This window comes from Rhinoderma darwinii, chromosome 1 (assembly GCF_050947455.1).
Source record: "Rhinoderma darwinii isolate aRhiDar2 chromosome 1, aRhiDar2.hap1, whole genome shotgun sequence".
In the NCBI taxonomy this organism is placed as follows: domain Eukaryota; kingdom Metazoa; phylum Chordata; class Amphibia; order Anura; family Rhinodermatidae; genus Rhinoderma; species Rhinoderma darwinii.
In genome coordinates, this window is record NC_134687.1 from 366,817,403 (window position 1) to 366,836,845 (window position 19,443).

The 19,443-nt window shown below is 43.8% G+C and overlaps 1 protein-coding gene across 4 annotated transcripts in view; it reads left to right on the forward strand.

Moving 5' to 3' along the window:
• RFX3 (regulatory factor X3) overlaps nt 1-19,443 on the forward strand; it is a 258,195-nt gene that overhangs the window by 223,343 nt on the left and 15,409 nt on the right. For 3 of the 4 annotated variants that reach the window (XM_075827557.1, XM_075827576.1, XM_075827585.1), the window contains 3 exons: nt 5,860-6,068; nt 6,431-6,584; nt 18,807-18,849. In XM_075827557.1, the coding sequence (XP_075683672.1) occupies nt 5,860-6,068; nt 6,431-6,584; nt 18,807-18,849 (406 nt within the window). The remainder of the gene's footprint in view (nt 1-5,859; nt 6,069-6,430; nt 6,585-18,806; nt 18,850-19,443) is intronic. The other variant, XM_075827566.1, reaches the window with a different exon arrangement.

Sequence of the window (19,443 nt, forward strand, 5' to 3'; positions counted from 1 at the left end):
TGTGTGTGTATATATATATATATATGTGTGTGTGTGTGTATATATATATATATATTACTGTATAGCTCTGTAACAATTAGTCTTCTTGTCTCTCCGTCACCCTGGATTGCTGTGAGGGGAGAGTGAAGGGGGCTATATACACACGACAGTGTCAGTCAACAACGGATCAACTGTCGGTTTTTCATGGCTGTTTTGCATCAATGTGTCTCAAAATTTGAGTCAGTTTACCGGTCGTCTGACCGTTTCTAACCGCCATTTGCCATCCGTTTTTCATGGACGTTAAAAAAATGGATGCATTTTAATCTTTGGGGTTTTTTTGTCCCAACCCCCTGAAAACACCACAGTACCCATGTAGTTAGTGACGCAATATCACTGTAGATAGTGCCAGTGCCCGCATATATAGTGCCTACTGTAAATAATGCCATAATGCCACAGTTCTCCCTGTAAATAGTGCCCACATAGTGCCACACACAGTGCCCATGTAGATTGCGCCACAGTGTCCCCTGTAGGTAGTGCCAATATAATGCCATAGTGCCCATGTATATACACCGTGTTCCAAATTATTATGCACATTGGATTTAAGTGTCATAAACATTAAATTATTAGTTTTTCAATTAAACTCATGGATGGTATTGTGTCTTAGGGCTCTTTGGATCATTGTAATCAATCTCAGACACCTGTGATAATTAGTTTGGCAGGTGTGCCCAATCAAAGGAAAACTACTTAACAAGGACGTTCCACATTATTAAGCAGGCCACAGGTTTCAAGCAATATGGGAAAGAAAAAGGATCTCTCTGCTGCCGAATAGCGTGAAATAGTGCAATACCTTGGACAAGGTATGAAAACATTGGATATTTCAAGCAAACTTAAGCGTGATCATCGTACTGTGAAAAGATTTGTGGCTGATTCAGAGCACAGACGGGTTCGTTCAGATAAAGGCATAATGAGGAAGGTTTCTTCCAGACAAATTAATAGGATTAGGAGAGCAGCTGCTAAAATGCCATTGCAAAGCAGCAAACAGGTATTTGAAGCCGCTGGTGCCTCTGGAGTCCCGCGAACCTCAAGTTGTATGATCCTCCAGATGTTTGCAAGTGTGCATAAAGCTATTATTCGGCCACCCATAAACACTGCTCACAATCAGAAACGGTTGCAGTGGGCTCAGAAATACGTGAAGACTAATTTTCAAACCGTGTTGTTTACTGATGAGTGCCGTGCAACCCTGGATGGTCCAGATGGATGGAGTAGTGGATGGTTGGTGAATGGCCACCATGTCCCAACAAGGCTGCGACGTCAGCAAGGAGGTGGCGGAGTCATGTTTTGGGCTGGAATCATGGGGAGAGAGCTGGTAGGCCCCTTTAGGGTCCCTGACGGTGTGAAAATGACCTCTGCAAAGTACGTAGAGTTTATGACTGACCACTTTCTTCCGTGGTACAAAAAGAAGAACCGTGCCTTCCGTAGCAAAATTATCTTCATGCATGACAATGCACCATCTCATGCTGCAAAGAATACCTCTGTGTCATTGGCTGCTATGGGCATAAAAGGAGAGAAACTCATGGTGTGGCCCCCATGTTCCCCTGACCTCAACCCTATTGAGAACCTTTGGAGCATCCTCAAGCAAAATATCTATGAGGGTGGGAGGCAGTTCACATCAAAACAGAAGCTCTGGGAGGCTATTCTGACATCCTGCAAAGATATTCAAGCAGAAACTGTCCAAATACTCACAAATTCAATGGATGCAAGAATTGTGAAGGTGATATCAAAGAAGGGGTCCTATGTTAACATGTAACTTGGCCTGCTAAGTTTTTTTTGATTGAAAGAGCTTTTGATTTCTGTAAATATGACCTCCTGATGCTGCAAATTCAACGAATTACCATTTTAGTTCTCTTTATAACCTTTAAAATGTTTTGATCTCTGTTGTGCATAATAATTTGAAACAGTGCATTTTGAGTTTTTTACTTCTAAAAAAAAATCTGTTATCATTAGGAGATTTGTTCAATAAAATTCGCATTATACTCCAACGGTTGATGGCTTGAAGATTATATTGACTGTCATTTGCATAGACTATTTAGGAAAATCAGCGAGAAATAACATTTGCATAATAATTTGGAATGCGGTGTAGTGCCACATCCCCTGTATATAGCACCCCCCTGTAAATAGCACAACACCCCCTGTATATAGTGCCACCCCCTGCAAATAGTGCATGTAGTTTACTACACTAGTCCATACCTAAAAAAGGTATACCAATATCAGCCCTATATAGAACAAAAGAGTGTCATTTTGGCATCCATTGGGCTGATATCGGTATACCTTTTTTTTAGGTACGGTTAATGCTGGCTATCGTGCCCTATGGACGTGTCTAGCATGTGCGTAGGGAGCTTTCCCGACATACACGCTAGACGAAAGGCAAAAACGTGATGTGAATGGGGCCAAGGGAGATAAATCTTTCTATTATACTTATTCTGTGTTTTCGTTCCACTCCTGTTTTGTTTTTAAAAAACAGATGTATAATGCTCATCAAATCTCTACCATGTAAATGTGGCCTAAAGGAGAATGTCTTCCACTGACAACATAGGTAATGTGCAAGATAAAAAAATATATATATTTTTGAGACCAAGGCCGGCCTTAGGATAGATGGCGCTCCGTGCGAAATGATCTTTCGGCGCCTCACCCCATCATAAAAAAAATGCCCTATATAAAAAGTATAATGCCCTATATAGTGCCCCCACACAGTATAATGCCCCTACAGTATAATAATAATATTTAATAATATAATATATTATAACCCCTTCAAGGACACAGTATTTTGTCCTCTAATTGTACCCACACAGTATTATGCCCTCTAAGTGCCACACAGAGTATATTGCCCCCTGTAGTACCCCTACACAGTATAATGTCCGCTTAGTGGCCCCCACACAGTATAATGCCCCCCTTCCCTGGCTGCCACACACAGCCCCCCCTTGTAGATAGTGCCCCTCTGTAGTTTGTGCCATATAGCCTCCTTGTATACAGTGCCATAATCCCCCACCTCTTCCTTGTTAATCGTGCCATAGAGTCTCCCACCTCCCCCTTTTAGACAGTGCCCCCAAACAAACCAAAAAATTGTACTCACCTAGGCCCCGTTCCCACGACGAACTGAGCTGGCCCTATGATGGGATCCTTGCGTAGGCCGGCGTGATCCTGTAGCCTAGTATAGAGTTTCCCAACCTTTTCGGACTCGAGGCACCACTGGAAAAATAAAATTTCCTCAGGGCACCCGTACCAAAAAATGTTCTACAAAGACAGAAAACGGCTAAAAAGAAACAAAAAACTCTGTGTGAACATATGAGTGTAGTGCAAGGCAAAAAAAAATCTGCCTCAAAATTCCTTCAGGAATTTTGTAGCATATTTTGAATTGACAGCATTGTTTGACCTTTTCTTTACAGTTTTTTTTTTTTGCCGTTGAAGCTAATGCAAAAGACGCAAGCAAAAAAGCACTCCAAACGGGCACCGCAGGTGTTTTCTGCTTTCTATTAATTTCAATTGGAGCTCAGAGGTGGAAATCACTTGAAGACTATCAGCCCCCCACTCACAGTAAAATAACCATCAGCCCCCCACTCACAGTAAAATGACCATCAGCCCACCACTCACAGTAAAATGACCATCAGCCCCCCAATCACAGTAAAATGACCATCAGCACACCACTCTCACTAAAATGACCATCAGCCCGCCACTCACAGATTGCCCCTGTAGATAATGCCACAAAGCCCCCTTGTAGGTAGTGCCACACAGCTGCCTGTAGATAGTGCCACACAGCCCCCCTGTAGGTAGCGCCACACAGTCCCCTTGTAGGTAGTGCCACACAGTGCCCTTGTAGGTAGTGCCACACAGTGCCCTTGTAGGTAGTGCCACACAGCGCCCTTGTAGGTAGTGCCACACAGCCTCTTGTAGGTAGTGCCACACAGCCCCCTTGCAGGTAGTGCCACCCAGCCTCATTTAGGTAGTGCCACACAGCCCCTTGAAGGTAGTACCACACAGCCCCCTGTAGGTAGTGCCACACAGCATCCTGGTAGGTAGTGCCACACAGCATCCTGGTAGGTAGTGCCACACAGCATCCTTGTAGGTAGTGCCACACAGCCCCCTGGTAGGTAGTGCCACATAGCCCCCTTGTAGGTAGTGCCACACAGCTCCCTTGTACATAGTGCCACACAGCCCCCTTGTAGATAGCACCCCCCCCCCCCTTCCTGTAGATAGTGCCACTGTAGCTCCCTGAAGGAGCAGAATCTCCTCTCCTGGAGCGCTCCGCTTGATGTCTCTGTCCATATATGGCCAGTGACATCAGGGGAACCTTCTGAAGTGGAATCCACGACCACAGCCTTGCCGACGCTGTGACTGGGGATTCCACTCCAGGAGAAGCCCCTGTCGTCTGTGTCCATTTATGGACAGTGACATCACTGTCTTCTCCTGCATTGGAATCCCCGTTTACAGAGTCGTCAACGCTGTGGACGGGGATTTCGTTTCAGGAGTTGCCCCTGAAGTCTCTGTCCATATATGGACAGAGACATCAAGCGCTTCATCCAGGCGCGGAATCCCCGGCCACACGGGGATTCCGCTCCTTCAGGGAGTTACAGTGGCGCTAGTAGATAGCAGAGCAGATACCTCCCTGCTCTGCTATAGTGGCGTCACTACCACTGTAGCAGCGGCTGCTAGTGGCGCCGTCGGCCATGGAGGGCGCCCTCATGCTCGATGTCGCTGCTAGCAGCCCCTATGGGTCGCACACTCCTAAAGCCGGCGCTTTTTGAGATTATTTACTACAGTACTACCATTTACTCAAGGAGAGAAAATTTATAGTGGCTTAATTGTCCAGAGGTTTTTTTAGGTTTGACTGGAGTTAGACTTCAATTCCAGCATAAAATTCTATTTTCACCAGGTTCTACAATCCACCAATTGGGCATATTTTATCAAATAAAAGTGATTCAATCAATTTTATTGTGCTTACTTGGACATACATCCTCTATTTCTATACATCTCTTTTTATTGCTTTTCTTTGCTTGTATTGAAATTATTATTATCAAGTTACACAGGGTGGATGCGCTGCGTAAAAGTAGACAGCGTATCTGCTTTGAAGCCCGTAGGGAATTACAGCCGACAAACCGCACCAATTTGTTGAGCAGTTTTTCAGGCGGAATGTCCGCTGCAGAAAACGGCAGTAGTCATGGCGATGTGCCCTCTCTTGTCTATGCAGCCCAGCTTCCTGGGATGACGTTTCATCCCATGTGACCGCTGCAGCAGCCATTTGGGATGATACGTCATCCTAGGAGGCTGGCCTGGACGGAGAAGTATAGATAGCTGGGTGAGTATAACCTTTTTTTTTTTTTTTCTGAGTTGCGATTTTTGCAGCGGAATCACAATTATTTGTTTCGGGTTTTACATTGAATTCAATGGGGAAAAACCCACAACAGAAAAGCAGCAATTCCATAGCATAAATTGACACGCTGCGGATTTAAAAAAAAACTGCAGATCAATTTATGAACAGTTTTTCGGCTGATTTTTTATGCAGCGTGTGGATGACATTTGTTCAAATCTCATCCACTCTGCTGCTACTGTAATACGCTGCGTATTTTCCGCAATGAAATCCCCAGTGTTTACGCTATTCGTGGACATACCTTTAAGTTTTAGGAAGCAATAATTTGGCACACAGGGGGAAAGTACTGGAAGCTCCTACTTTTTTACCTATTAAAACCTGCCTTTCCATTTTATGTGAACTAGCAATAGTTAGGTAGAATAAATAAACCATATAAGTTACGTTTACATATAGCGTTGAACTAGATTGAATCACTGTCATTGTGACATGGAATGTAACTATGTCTTGGTTTGTGATAGGAGCAGGCTTCCTGGGTATGCCAGTGTGATGACAACATGGTGCAGAGACTAGAAACAGACTTCAAAATGACTCTTCAGCAGCAAAGCACTTTGGAGCAGTGGGCTGCCTGGCTCGATAATGTGGTGACGCAAGCACTGAAACCTTATGAAGGGAGGCCCAGCTTTCCTAAGGCAGCTCGACAATTTCTGCTTAAATGGTCATTTTACAGGTAATGCTCTAATATTGCCTTTGTAGAGCTCATTCACATTTAGCATCACAGCACAAAGTAGGAATGGATGTCAGAAAAGGGATAAGGATAAAACTTTCTAAATTACTACAAGGAAAGTTTTTTTAGTTTTGGAAAATCATACTATAAAATGAAAATAGGGACTAGTCTCTACTATGGGATTCAGGGACTGCAGCCTACCACTAACTATTCAATGCAATTCCTTTAACTGCACATGTAAAAGTTCGAGTGCTACCATAAATATAAGTCCTATACATCTCCCCTATATTATTAGAGAATATTTCTTGTGCAACTCTTATGAAAATGCTTTAAATGCTTAACGGGCATTTTTTTTCCTCAAACAGTTCCATGGTTATTCGTGACTTAACTCTACGCAGTGCTGCTAGCTTTGGCTCTTTCCATCTGATTCGCCTTCTTTACGATGAATACATGTTTTATTTAGTTGAACACAGGGTTGCCCAGGCAACTGGTGAATCCCCTATAGCCGTCATGGGAGAGGTGAGTTTGTCAATATATGTTTTATAATGGACTATTAGATAAACTCATCATGTAGTATACAACATACTAAACTGGATTATCAGCTTTCAGTATTTTCCAGTTGACCCCAGACAGAAATAGCAGTAATCTAAAGGGACCTAAAGAGGAAGGATAGTGGACTAAAAAGGAAGGGTTACAAAATGTTATGGTCACCCCATTCTTCTGTAAAAAATGCTGTATGAGGATATTAATAATCTTGATGTTCGTTTTGAAAGTGCCCATAGAATTTTAGGCTTTAGATTTCTGTCAATAATACTTAGTGAACCTTTTGCTATGAGTGTCAGATAAGGCTTCGTTCACATCTGCGTCGGGGTTCCGTTCATGGGTTCTGTCAGACCTTACAGTCAGGGGAACCCATGAACGGAAACCATAGTTTTCCGTTTGCATTACCATTGATTTCAATGGTAATGCTTCCGTTGCTAATGGTTTTTATTTGTCTATGTTCCGTAAGGTCTCAGATTTTTTCGGTGGAATCAATAGCGCAGTCAAGTACGCTATTGATTCCACCAAAAAAACGTAAACCTTATGGAATCTAGACAAATAAAAACCATTAGCAACGGAAGCATTACCATTGAAATCAATGGTATTGCAAACGGAAAGCTATGGTTTCCGTTCATGGGTTCCCTGGAAAGGTTTAACGGAACCTACGAATGGGACCCCGACACAGATGTGAACGAAGCCTTATCCATATACAGTACTTGCTATTGGTATTTTGTTTCCAAAACATTAAAGGCTATGTACGCCCTTGAATGGAATTTTTTTTTTCATCAAATCAATGTGTTTGGCGTTTTTAAACAATTTTCTAATTGGGATCGATCGATATTTACTGGATCCTGTGTGTCAGAGACACGCAGGACTCGCTCTCAGGCAAGCCGTCAGTTCAGTTGAACTGACAGAATCGGCTGAGAGAGAAGGATACAGCTTCTATGTATGCAAGATCTATCGAAGCAGTATTGTAAAAGTAATTTTTTTTAAATAAAAGTCAATTAGAAAATTGCTTATAAACATCAAACACCTTGATTTAATAAAAAAGCAAAATCCATTTAAAGCTGTACATAACCTATAAGGTCATTGCTTTTTACTGATTACATATACACAGTCGAGTCACAATATTATGACCGCCTCCTACTTTCGACGTCAGCAGTGCGTAGCCCATGAAGGAAGTGATGTGGCGTAGGCTGGCTTGGTGGATATATAAGGTGTGCGATAGGTTGTCTAAACATATATCTCTCATTGTTTCCTTTGGTAAAAGGTGCGATTTATCAGAGTTGCAAAAAGGGATGATTATTGGCTTTCGGGCCAAGGTTGGCAGTATTTCTCAAACAGCGCAGTTTGTGAACTGTTCGCGTTCTGCTGTGGTAAAAGCAGGGGCGTAGCTAAAGGCTCATGGGCCCCGATGCAAAGGTTCTTCTTGGCCCCCCCGCCAAACTTCTCAGGGCCGATGGCCCGCAGCTTTCAGCTGCATTGCTGGGTCTCCTAAGTGATCCAACAATGCAGCACTAACAGCCAGTGGCATCACTAAGGCCTTAAAATGTCAGGGGGAATAGCCCCAATACATATACACCCCAAAAAAAAATGTGTGCGTGTATGAATATGTGCATATATATATATATATATATATATATATATATATACAGTGAAGGAAATAAGTATTTGATCCCTGGCTGATTTTGTAAGTTTGCCCACTGTCAAAGACATGAACAGTCTAGAATTTTTAGGCTAGGTTAATTTTACCAGTGAGAGATAGATTATATAAAAAAAAAAAAAGAAAATCACATTGTCAAAATTATATATATTTATTTGCATTGTGCACAGAGAAATAAGTATTTGATCCCCTACCAACCATTAAGAGTTCAGCCTCCTCCAGACCAGTTACACGCTCCAAATCAACTTGGTGCCTACATTAAAGACAGCTGTCTTAAATGGTCACCTGTATAAAAGACTCCTGTCCACAGACTCAATTAATCAGTCTGACTCTAACCTCTACAACATTTGCAAGACCAAAGAGCTTTCTAAGGATGTCAGGGACAAGATCATAGACCTGCACGAGGCTGGAATGGGCTACAAAACCATAAGTAAGACGCTGGGTGAGAAGGAGACAACTGTTGGTGCAATAGTAAGAAAATGGAAGACATACAAAATGACTGTCAATCGACATCGATCTGGGGTTCCATGCAAAATCTCACCTCGTGGGGTATCCTTGATCTTGAGGAAGGTGAGAGCTCAGCGGAAAACTACACGGGGGGAACTTGTTAATGATCTCAAGGCAGCTGGGACCACAGTCACCAAGAAAACCATTGGTAACACATTACACCGTAATGGATTAAAATCCTGCAGTGCCCGCAAGGTCCCCCTGCTCAAGAAGGCACATGTACAGGCCCGTCTGAAGTTTGCAAATGAACATCTGGATGGTTCTGAGAGTGATTGGGAGAAGGTGCTGTGGTCAGTTGAGACTAAAATTGAGCTCTTTGGCATTAACTCAACTCGCCGTGTTTGGAGGAAGAGAAATGCTGCCTATGACCCAAACAACACCGTCCCCATTGTCAAGCATGGAGGTGGAAACATTATGTTTTGGGGTCGTTTCTCTGCTAAGGGCACAGGACTACTTCACCGCATCAATGGGAGAATGGATGGAGTCATGTACCGTCAAATCCCGAGTGACAACCTCCTTCCCTCCACCAGGACATTAAAAATGGCTCGTGGCTGGGTCTTCCAGCACGACAATGACCCGAAACATACAGCCAAGGCAACAAAGGAGTGGCTCAAAAAGAAACACATTAAGGTCATGGAGTGGCCTAGCCAGTCTCCAGACCTTAAAGGGAATGTGTTGCCAGCAAAACATGTTTTTTTTTTTTAGTTAAACAATTAGTGTGTAGGTGATTAAACATTGTTCTAATTTTTTATTTTTTTTTCACGAGTCAGGAAATATTATAAATTTGATTCAATTTATAATATTTCCCAGCACTGGTCACTAGATGGAGCCATTCCCAAAATTGCAGCATTGCATGTGGTAAAGCAACCACATTGCTTTATGCTGCAAAATTGGGTAAAAATCCCTCGCTCTAGTGAGCTCTCAGAATCCCCCCCTCCTTTATCCTGGCTAGTGCCCGGAGAAACGAGGGGTTTGAACGGTCTAACCTCCTACACTGTGTGTCACCATTTTTTGAGCTAACACACAGTGTAGTAGGTTTACATACAGTAGTAAACACACACTGAAACACGAACATACATAGAAATAACTTACCTGCTCCAGTCGCCGCCGCTCCCTCCGGTCCATCCGCTCCGTCTGCTGCCGCTGCTCCATGTGCACAAGTCCGGAAGCCGCGACCGGAAGTAGTAATCTTACTGTCCGGCCGCGACTTCCGGTCCACAGGAAAATGGCGCCGGACGGCGCGCATTTCAAATTGAACTGTGTGGGAGCGGCGCATGCGCCGTTCCCACACAGCGGCGTACACGATAGTGGATGGAACGGGCCCCGTTCGCAGTCCCTATGGGACTGGAGCTGCCGTATTCCATGTCTGTATATGTCGTTAATCGACACACAGGTTAGTCGTTCCATCTAACATGTGTGCAAACCTCATCATCAACTACAAAAAATGTCTGACTGCTGTGGTTGCCAACAAGGGTTTTGCCACCAAGTATTAAGTCTTGTTTGCCAAAGGGATCAAATACTTATTTCTCTGTGCACAATGCAAATAAATATATATAATTTTGACAATGTGATTTTCTTTTTTATTTTTATATATAATCTATCTCTCACTGGTAAAATTAACCTAGCCTAAAAATTCTAGACAGTTCATGTCTTTGACAGTGGGCAAACTTACAAAATCAGCAAGGGATCAAATACTTATTTCCTTCACTGTGTATATATATATATATATATATATATATATACATACAAATATATATATGAGACAGCATATCTATAGCACTATGACCCTAAAGCTATGGATAAGATTAGATACAGTGGCTTAGCAGACAGTAGCACACATTATAGGATTAGATACAGCGGCTCAACAAACAGTATCACACATGATAGGATTAGATATAGGGCCCAGCAGACAGTATCACACATGATGGGATTAGATACAGTGGCTCAGCAGACAGAATCACACATGATAGGATTAGATATAGGGCCCAGCTCGCTGACATTGCAGCTCCAGCGCTGGACCCAGGAAAGGTAAGAATAATAATTATTTTCCTTTTTGACGAGATACAAATTATTTTTGTGTTTGTTTTTTTACAAGTTCAGTTGTTGGACTACTTCAGATTCGAGGACTACTTCGATAACGGCGTTTTTTTTTATTCTCAATAAAATTGATAACGAGGGTTGTGTGGAATTTTTATTTCAATAAAATATGTTATCTATGTCTTTGTATTTGTTTACACTTTATTATTACCACCTTATTAATAGCTGCTGGCTGATTGACAACACCCATTACTAAGCGGGGGGACTTAATGTTAGACATGAAGAGGTTAACACTAATCCCCATTATTACCCTGGTACCCAGCGCCACCAGGAAGAGCCGGGTATGATCTAGTACCCGACCATCTGTAGTGAGAGAGGGGCACTGGGGCGGCTGCAGTCTGGTATTATTAGGCGGGGAAAGGCCAAAAACTGTGACCCTTCCCACCCTGGTAATGCTAGGCCGCTGCTGCTATGTTGTATCTGGCTGGTTATAAAAATGGGGAAACCCCACATCGTGCTGTCCAATTATTTATTTTAAAAAAATGACATGGGGTCCCCCCCATTTTTTATAACCAGCCAGATACATCACAGCAGCAGGCTAGCATCACCAGGGTGGGAAGGGCCACTGTTTTTGGCCTTTCCCAGCCTAATAATACCAGCCTGCGGTTACCCCACTGCCCAACCATCACTACAGATGGTCGGGTACTGGATCGTACCCGGCTCCTCCTGGCACCCCTGGTGGCGGTGTGTACCGGGGTAATAATGGGGTAAGTGTTATCCTTTTCACCGGATGCTGTCAATCTGTCAGCGGCCACTAGTAAGTTGGCAGCGATAAAGTTAAAAAAAAAATACAAAGACATAGAAAAAATAGATTTATTGAAATAAAACACCCCCACACAACCCTCATTAACCACTTTATTGAGAATAAAAAAAGCCGTCATCGAAGTAGTCCTCGAATCCGACATAGTCCAACGACCGAACCTGTAAAAAAACACAAAAAAAAACATTAGTAAGAGCCTGTTCACATCACCGCTGCCCTTCCGTTGATGGGTTCCGTCGGGTTAACCCCTCAACAGAAAGGCAAACTGAAACCTCCGCTTCAGTTTCCCTCACCATGGATCTCAATGGTGACAGAAACGTTGCTAAAGATTTCCGTTTGTCACCGTTCTGGCAGGGTTCCGTTGTTTTGCATTGTCGACTGCGCTATTGATTCCGCCAAAACAACGGAACCCGTTCACAACGGTGACAAACGGAAACCATTAGCAAAGTTTCTATCACCATTGAGATCAATGGTGATGCAAATGGAAGCTAAGGTTTCCGTTTGCCTTTACGTTGAGGGGTTAACCAGACGGAAACCCCTCAACGGAATGGCAGCGGTGATGTGAACAGGGCCCATGTGCATGTGTGATACTGTTTGTTGGACCCTGTATCTGAGCCTAATGTAGGCTCAGATACAGGGTCCAGCAGACCGTATTGTTATGCAGTATAAGCTGGGGCCCTGTATCTAAGCCTAACACACGGTAGGCTTTAAAGTTTGTCCAGTCCCTAAACATTGATGGCCTATCCTCAGTATAGGCCACCAATAGCTGATGGGTTGAGGTCAGACACCCGGGACCCCCGCCAATCAGCTGTTTTGAAGGGGTTGCAGCTGCTTGTACGAGTGCTGCTTCCCCTTAATTTCCCTTACTTGCTCACACTGTGAATCGCTGACACGTCCGTGTCGGCGACTCAGTGTGAGAAAGTTACCGGAATGAAGGGGAAGTAGCACTCGTACGAGCGGCTGCAACCCCTTCAAAACAGCTGATTGGCGGGGGCCCGGGTGTCTGACCCCAACCCATCAGCTAGACACTAAAATTAAACTTACCTCCTCTTCGGCCGCAGGTCCTCACTCCATCAAGTGTCGGGATGCTGCGCGCAGCGCATAGCATCGTGGGGTTATGCGCAGCGCATCGCGCTGTGACGTCAGAACCTCTGATGCGCTCCAGGAAGAGGAGGTGTAAGTACTGTCAGTTACTATTATAACAGGGGCCTGTGTAGTTTATTACATAGGCCCCAGTTACCATAGTAACTTTTCATTGATGTGGTGCGGGGGGCTGCGGGCCCCCCTGGCTTCTGGGCCCGGTCGCAATTGCGACCGCTGCGACCCTTATAGCTACGCCAATGGGTGAAAGTGTATCGTGAGTGGACAAATGGCATCATTGGGAATAACTGCTGTGGAAACTGCGGAGCACCACGTGCCATTGATGTGAGAGGTAAACGTCGATTACGAAGGTGCGCGAGCGCCGAACGTCACACTACAGTGGAGCAGCTCACCGTGAAAATCAACCAGGGCGCTTCCAGACGTGTGTCTTAAACAACAGTTCTGCGAACCCTACTGTGTATGGGGCTCCGAAGCAGACGGATGGTCACTGTTCCTATGCTAACAAAGGTGCATCGCAAAAAAATCGGAATTGGACCACCGATGATTTGCAAAGGGTTGCCTTCTCCAATGACTCACATTTTCTGCTTCATCGAACTGATGGGCGTTGGCGTGTCAGGCGAGAAGCATCAGAGAGCAAACACCCTGCAACCATTGCTATAAGAACACAAGCGGATGGCGGCAGCGTTTTGGTCTGGGGAATTTTTCATGACATTCTCTGGGCCCACTCATCCATGTGGAAGGCACTGTGAACTGATTTGGATATGAATACATTACGTCCACCCAAACATGTGGTTTGTCTTCCCTGGGGCAGATGGAATCTTCCAGCAAGACAATGCGACAAGTCACACGGCTAGAAATGTCCGACAGTGGTTGGAAGAGCACCAGCAAGACTTCCAAGTACTTCCCTGGCCCCCTAATTCGCCAGACTTGATCCCAATTGAGCATCTGTCGGACCACCTCGATCCTCTTGTTTGCTCTATGGATCCTCTCCCACGCAACCTCCAGCAAATGTGGGATGCACTGCAGTCGGCATGGCTCCAGACACCCGAGACAACCTACCAGCACCTTATTGAGTCACTCCCATCCCGTCTAGCTGCTGTCTGTGCTGTACACGGCGGTTACTCTGGATATTAGCTGGTGGTCATAATAATGTAACTTGACTGTGTATAAGCAGTGGTCTCTTAAGTGCTTCTACCACTTAGCTATGCTGCACAAAGAAAATGCCAAATGTCAATAAATACATTTTATGAATCAATGCTTTTACTTTTTAAGGTTTACATATAGTTCAGCATTAGAGAAATTACATGGGTATAACAGTAAGTTTAGTAAGCTTGCAGCTTTAGGCTTAATGCACACAATGCGTATTACGTGCGGTTTTGCCGCGCGGATTTGCTCGCGGCAAATCCACAGTGTAATACAGTACCAGCCTAGACAATGAGATTCCAGAAAATTCTTCGCGACGGAATTGACCTGCGGTGTGTATTTTAAAATACGCAGCATGTCAATTTTTCTTGCGTTTCCGCTTGCGAATTATATTCTGTGCATGGCCCCATAGGAATGAATGGGACCGCAATTCTCCCGTGGATTCTCGGGGGAATTGCAGCTGCATAAGCACGTTCATGTGCATGGGGCCTTAGACTGATTTTTTTCTTTCAGGAATTTTGAGGCAAATTTTGAACTGCCTACACCTGTTTCTTTGCGTTGTTTTTCGTCCGTGCACATTGAAGCTAATGCAAGGACAAAAAAACGCTGAGAAAAACGCTCACCAACGAGCGTCGCTGTTTTTTTTGCCTCCCATTAATTTCAAAGGGAGGTCAGAGGTGGAAGCCTCGGCAAGAAAGGACATGCCGCTTTTTTTCGCCGCGAGCAGCTAAAAGCCACCTGGGAAAAAAAACATCAGTGCCTCCGATTGAAAATAAAGGGGGGCAATTTCGGACGTTTTTTGGCACTGATTCTGTTGCGGTTTCCGTGTCAATATTAGCACCAAAAAAACTCTGTGTGAACTGACCCTAAGCACTTATTCAGTCTAGTGTTGTTTAAACTTTATCCGGGTTCAGTCCGTTAATTTTGAATCAGTTTGCACCAGTGCTCTCTGCAAACTCCTTCAGTATGTCAGTTTTTTCCATTCAGATGGCATCAGCATGCCATCTGTTTTTCACATCCGTAAAAAAAACTGAAGAATGTCCTCAAATGTCCCAACCCGCTGAAAGCCCCCCTACCAGGATTGTCACATGACCTCAGAAACGTGAACTTCTATTGCTTATAGCATAGAGAGCACTGTGCGATATTTCTCATGCATATATTTGGCTTCTGACCATGTTTTAAATCAGGACCACACTGCTTTGGCACTTCTTCCTGGCTCCACTTCTCAAGTGTCTCCAGGTACCACCCATGAAAAATGGAACGGAATGGATTACATCAGTGTGTTGTCCGTTTTTAGCGTAGTCACATCTATGGGCAATTCTTGCGTAAAAGACAAAGATAGCACAGGCTGTGATTTTTTTCATTACTGATTGATGATTCGTGAAAAAAACTTGTCTGTATCGGCCTATTAACTATAATGGGTCAATGTTCATTCCGGATGCTGTCCGTTCTATACATAGATAGCACCGGGATGTGAAAATCAGAATGAGCTCTTACAACATGGATTTGAAATATATTTACTACTACTACAATTTTTTTTTGTGTAGTAGGAGTATTTACATATGGCAGTAAGTATTCAACTTCCCTGCAGCACCACCAAAAGGGAAATTAAGCATTATATAGTGTCTATTGATATCAATGTGTTGTCTGTGTAATGCAGGACAGGTCATCCAGAGCGAGAGATGCTCTATGTAACCTCTCCACTCTGAAAATGTGTTTTTTAAATTAGACAAACCCTTTAATAATGAAATTTCATAAAGAGGTTTATCACCTAGATTTATTTTTACAAATATCGGATTAATATTGCAGCTAGAGATTGGGAATGGGGTGACTTGACTGCTGCCAAGCTGCTATTCCCATCCACTTTTTTGACAGCACAATGCCAAGCCGGCTTCTACTTTCTCTATCCCTACTACCATATTGTTGTAAAAATAAATTAAGGTGTTTTTTATATACAAGTGAAAGCTCAAAAAATGTAAGCCCATCTTTAACCTAGCTTTAAGCCTATTCATCATAAGTCTCAATAGAGCTTAGTTAAAGCCTGAATACTAAGACTGCGCTATTAACACATGGTTAAAAGTTTTGCATAGCTCTGCTCCTTTTATTAGTATTTCTAAATAGAAATGTAATATTGTTTAACGTTCTTCCCTGTATATACAGTATCTATTATTAAATTATAATTGCAGTCTCAACATTCCTTTGGCTGTTACTCTGGTTTTAATGGTCTTAAAAAATGGAATTATTAGAGTGCTAAGGCAATAGAAGTATGGCTGTGTTCACACTTCGTTTTTGTCCTCTGTTTAACGTATACGCCGGAAAAAAAACATTAAACAGAGGCTGTGATGGATTCCTAACAGTGCCATCCGTTACCCATAGGCTATAATGGTATCCATTTAACGTATACGTCATGAACTCTTATGATACTTTTCGTGGTGTATACGTTAAACGGATACTATTATAACCTATGGGAGACGGATGCCACTGTTTGGCATCCTTGTTGCAAATTGTAGAAATAACAACAACACCAGATAATCACCAATGTGGTTACTTGCAGGTGTCATATGCAGCAGACTGTCCCAATGGGTTAGCTCATACCATCACATTAATGTAGTAGAAAGAGGCAAATGTACGTCAGCATTACTGCAAAAATCCCATCTTTTTTCATCCATTCAAAAAAGGTGTACACTTAGCAACGTTCGGGCTTCTATGAAGCCTTTCTCAAGCAGTGAAAAAAATGTTCGGCATCCATTACATTGTCCGTCTGACGAGTACGTCGGGAAGCTCCAGTGATGTAACTGTCCATATATGGACAGTTATCACTGGAACTTGCCAATGCAGCAGAGGGAGTCTGGATGGCCTCGATGCCCACAGAGTACTTCTGCGATCCAAAAGTACTGTGTTACCAGTACCCTTTTCCTAGTCCAACAACAGCTCTGCGTTACCCAGGGGATTCCCAAACAGAGAACTCCACACCCCCACATATACCCACCTGCATGGAGGCCCGACACCAAGAACTTAAGAGCAGCCGGAGTTCCCATTTGATTTCAAAGCAGCTGGAGTCCCTGGCTGCTTTTGATCTTCGCCCAGGAAAGCTTCGTCACTGGAGCTTTCCTCTGTTAGCCCTAGTGACATAACTGCCCATATATGAACTGTTATATCACTGGGGCTACCCCAGGGAGGCTCCAGTGATGTAGCTTCCCCCTTTCCGCTGCTTTGAATATCTTAGAGGGGGCCACAGGGGACAAGACAATGTGAGGAAGGGTACTGGGAGTCCGTCACCTGCTTCAAGATCTCTAAAGCAGCCGGAGTCTGCGTTTGCTTACCTCTGCTTGGGGAAACTACGTCAGTGAAGCTTCCCTGGGGTAGTCCCAGTGATGTAACTGTCCATATATGGACAGTTTTGTCACTGGGGCTACCTCAAGAAAGCTCCATTGACGTATCTTTCTTGGACTGATATAAGCAGTCGGGGGCTCCGGCTGCTCTAAAGGTCTTGCTGTCACAGGGGATAGTTGGACCGCTGTGTGGTATGGGTATGTGTGGGGTTCTCTGTGTGGCAGAGCTGTGTGTGGATGCCAGATGATTCCACAGAGCTGACACTATTCAGGCATTAGGCCTCGTGCACACTTCCGACACAGTTTTCACGGCCGTTTGTGATGGATCCACGTGCCCGTTTTAGCGGCCATGTGCACTCCGTGTTTCCGTTTCCGAGCGCCAAGCATGGTACTGTACAGGGTGCTGAAAGAGTTAATGGGCTGCACTGATCGGCAGTAAATCTTCCAGCACCCTGGACAGTACCATGCTCGGCGCAATTTTAATGTAATAAAAATAAATAAAAAATAAGTTCATACTTACATTCCTCCTGTCCGGCCTCCAGCGATGACGTTTCATCCATGTCGCCGCTGCAGCCAATCATAGGCTGTAGTGGCGGTCACGCACGTCAGGATGACGTCAGAAAGCCGGCCTCCAGGGATGACGCTTCATCCCACGTCACCACCTCTGCAGCCAATCACAGGCTGCAGCGGCCTCTGCAGCCAATCACAGGCTGCCGCGTCAGAAAGGAAGGTCGGACTGGAGGAAGAAGAGGGACTCGTCACCAAGACAACGACCGGGTACGTATGAACTACTTTTTATTTTATTTTTAATCAGCAGCCTCTTCTCTCTATCAGTGATTGATAGAGACAAGTGGCTGCCGATTAGTGTAATATTTCTGTAATGTATTTCTGCCCGCCCGGCAGTTGCTAGGCAACAGCTCCGTCACACACGGACGGCACACGGATGCCTTCCGTGTGCCTTCAGTTATTTTGACGGCCCCATTGACTTGCATGGGCCTCACGGTCACGGAATCTCGGACCAAAGTAGGACATGCTCTACTTTGGATGGGAACGGAGAAACGGGACCGTCAAAAAAACTGAAGTGTGCATGGCCCCATTGAAATGAATGGGTCAGGGTGCTAGCCGTCAGAAAAACGGATAGCACCCTGAAGGAAAAAACTGAAGTGGGCATGGGGCTTTACATCACAATGAGACAATCCCAGTCAACGCTGCCTCTTCTGTATCGGGAAGCTCTAGTGATAACTGTTTATATATGGACAGTTATGTCACTGGAGCTTCCAGTGAGCGATGCCATACAGTGGTATTCATCACCCTATAGGCTATTATGGCATCCATTAAACGTTTACATTTTTGTATTGGATGACTTTGGATAGAAAAGTTATTGCCATCCATCAGTATAATGGGAACCTATGGGTACATTTGACATATGTGTTGGCAGTTAAACAGACCCTAAAATAGAATGTTTAACGCCAGCCATGCCCAAAAGCATTTTTAATTCAATATTGTCTAAAGGTAACAAGTCCACAAATATCAGTTGGATAGCAATTAGTTTTCGAAATGATTTATCTTACAAAACTGTTTGTCTTCAATTCCTACAGTTTGGTGACTTAAATGACACATCTCCAGGAAATATGGAAAAAGGTAATTGGCTTTAAAAGATGTGAAATGTCTTTCATTACTCTGTGAAAAAATTACATTTTATATTGAAGAAGAAAATACTTCTCCTGAGACCATAATGCTTTACTTACTAAACTATCACTATACGAACAGAGGAAAACCTAGACAAGAGGTCCTGATAAGCGCTTGCAGAATAAATTACCCATTCTTGCTTATAAAAGTAATTATTGACCTCCTGAATTGCAGTAGTTGAGTTGGGATATGATGAGGGTGTTTACTAACCTTTTAGGAAGTAGTAGGACCGGTAGGGGTGAATACAGAAAATTGTGGAAAGATGTTTGGTTTAGTCCATTTGACATTAAATATCATTAAATATAAATCAGTGAGAGAGAAATACAAGATAGTAAAAGATGGTTACCGCCAAAGGCAGAGTTTCCCAACCTTTTCGGACTCGAGGCACCCCTGGGGAAAAAAAATGTCCTTAAGGGCACCCCTACAAAAAATTGTTTCGAGAAAGACAGAAAACGGCTAAAAACAAGAACTACACACGTAGGGTATATTCACACAGCGTTTTTTGTAAGGCAGAAAAATTCTGCCTAAAAATTCCTTTAGGAATTT